The sequence below is a fragment of the Chaetura pelagica genome, unplaced genomic scaffold, assembly GCF_000747805.2.
Source record: "Chaetura pelagica isolate M959 unplaced genomic scaffold, ChaPel_1.0 scaffold962, whole genome shotgun sequence".
NCBI classification, from domain to species: domain Eukaryota; kingdom Metazoa; phylum Chordata; class Aves; order Apodiformes; family Apodidae; genus Chaetura; species Chaetura pelagica.
In genome coordinates, this window is record NW_009952479.1 from 803,502 (window position 1) to 805,454 (window position 1,953).

General features: G+C 64.2%; 1 protein-coding gene across 1 annotated transcript in view; it reads left to right on the forward strand.

The window, feature by feature from the left end:
- The window catches only part of TMC6 (transmembrane channel-like 6), a 6,105-nt gene that overhangs the window by 822 nt on the left and 3,330 nt on the right, over positions 1-1,953 (forward strand). Inside the window, exons 2-8 of the mRNA XM_010008682.1 lie at positions 1-156; positions 252-357; positions 455-551; positions 633-887; positions 1,110-1,300; positions 1,381-1,522; positions 1,704-1,859. Of these exons, the coding sequence (XP_010006984.1) occupies positions 1-156; positions 252-357; positions 455-551; positions 633-887; positions 1,110-1,300; positions 1,381-1,522; positions 1,704-1,859 (1,103 nt within the window). The remainder of the gene's footprint in view (positions 157-251; positions 358-454; positions 552-632; positions 888-1,109; positions 1,301-1,380; positions 1,523-1,703; positions 1,860-1,953) is intronic.

A 1,953-nucleotide genomic window follows, 5' to 3' on the forward strand; every position in this document is an offset into this window, starting at 1 on the left:
GCGGGCCCATCATCTCCCGGTACTACAACCGCACAGCCCGGCTGCGGCGCCAGAGCAGCCGCCCACCCCTGCAGCAGCTCTGCCGCACAGCGCGGCCCAGCCTGCGGCAGTACGACCTGGAGACTGACCCCGACAGGGCCACGCTGGAAGGTGAGGGTCCCACAGGACCAGGCACTGTCCCCATGCTGGGTTTGGGGTGGGCGTGCCGTGTCCTGGCCAGCCCTGCCCCGCTGAGACCCTTGTGCCCCCAGACAAGCGGAGGCTGCTGGTGAAGGAGCTGCTGAGCCTCTCCCCCAGCCAGCCCAGCCACATGCTGCTTACCGTGCCCCTCAGCCTGGCAGAGAAACGCACCCTCCGGTAGGTCCTCTTCTGCCAGCCCCTGCCAGGCAGATGTCCAGCAGCTGGAGCCATCCCTGGGCCCACAACAGCCCCTGACATCCCTGTGTGCTGGCAGGCAGGAGCTGAGCGAGCAGAGGGAATCCCTGGGGCGGCACACCCAGCACCAGGCCTCCTCCTCTCTCTGTGGAGGGTTCAAGGACTACATCGTCCTCGTAAGTCTGGGGCACAACAGCTGTTGGGGGCTCTAGTACAGGCTCCAGCCCTGGTGCTCTCCCCAAGCTCTCTCTCCCCAGAGCTGCTGGCACCTCTGGTACAGGTTTCTCTCTCTGCTCCTGGCCGTGCAGCCCTGGCACTACTCCCTGAAGCAGATCGGCAGCCGCTTCGGCTCCAGTGTCCTCTCCTACTTCCTCTTCCTCAAGACACTCCTAATGTTTAACATCTTCTCATTCCTCATCCTGCTGGTCTTTGTGGTGGCCCTGCAGGCTGCCTATCCTCCTGCCTTGACCAGCCCCCAGACCTTCACTGGCCTCGAGCTCCTCACCGGAGCGGTAAGCACTGCCAGCACACACCAGTGCCAGCTCAACCCCGGGCCAGGAGCTGCTCCCAGCCTGGGGCTCGGCCCTGCATCCCTGTCCCAGTGCTGTGGTTCCTGGTGCTGTCCCAGCCCAGGGCTCTGTGTCCCCATGGGCTGGCACAGATGTTCCAGGCCAGGCAGGGAGCTGTAGGCACCAGCAAGATCACAGTCGTTCCCATCCTGTGCTTTCCTACAGGGCTACTTCACTCACTCACTGCTCTACTATGGGTACTACAGCAATGTTACCCTCAATGACCCCCATGCCCCCAGCCCCAACTGCAGCACATGCCCCCACGCAGCCCCCCTGCTCCCCTACAACATGCCCCTGGCCTACATCTTCAGCATCGGTGTCTCCTTCCTGGTCAACTCTGTCCTGCTGGTTTACAGGTGGGTCCACAGTGCCCCTGGCCCACCCAGCCTTCCCCCTTGCCCAGCCCTGATATCCTGACGCCCTCCCCTTGCTGCAGCATGTACCGCTCCTTTGGGGAGAGCTACCGGGTGGGCTCCACCGGGGACCTGGCTGTCAAAGTCTTCTGTGCCTGGGACTTCAAGGTGATGCAGAGGCGCTCAGTGAAGCTGCAGTGTGAGAACATCTGCACCCAGCTGAAGGTGAGGAGCTGGGCTGGAGTGGTCCTGCACATCCAGCAGCGTCAAGGCAAAGGCATTTGGAGGAGTTAGCCCTCAGCCCATGGCACAGGGGGTCCTGCAGCTGCAAATACCCCCTGATCCCAGCCCTGCACCCAGCCCTCTGGGTCCCCTGCCCTGGGCCCAGAGCACTGTTCTCTTCCAGGAGCTGCTGGCGGAGCAGCGGTCCCGGTCCCGCCGCCGGAGCCTCTGCCAGCGCCTGGGGCACTGCGCAGTGCTGCTGCTGGCCTGGGCCCTCTCGCTGAGCACGGTGCTGGGCTGCGTGCTGGCTGTGCACTACTTCTCAGAGCACATGCACCTGGTGAGAGAGATCTCCTACCCCGGGCTGGGGCACTGGTGGGGAGGCGGGAGAAGCCCTGTTTTGCTCCCCTCCTGGTGCTGGCAGCTGCTGCCCT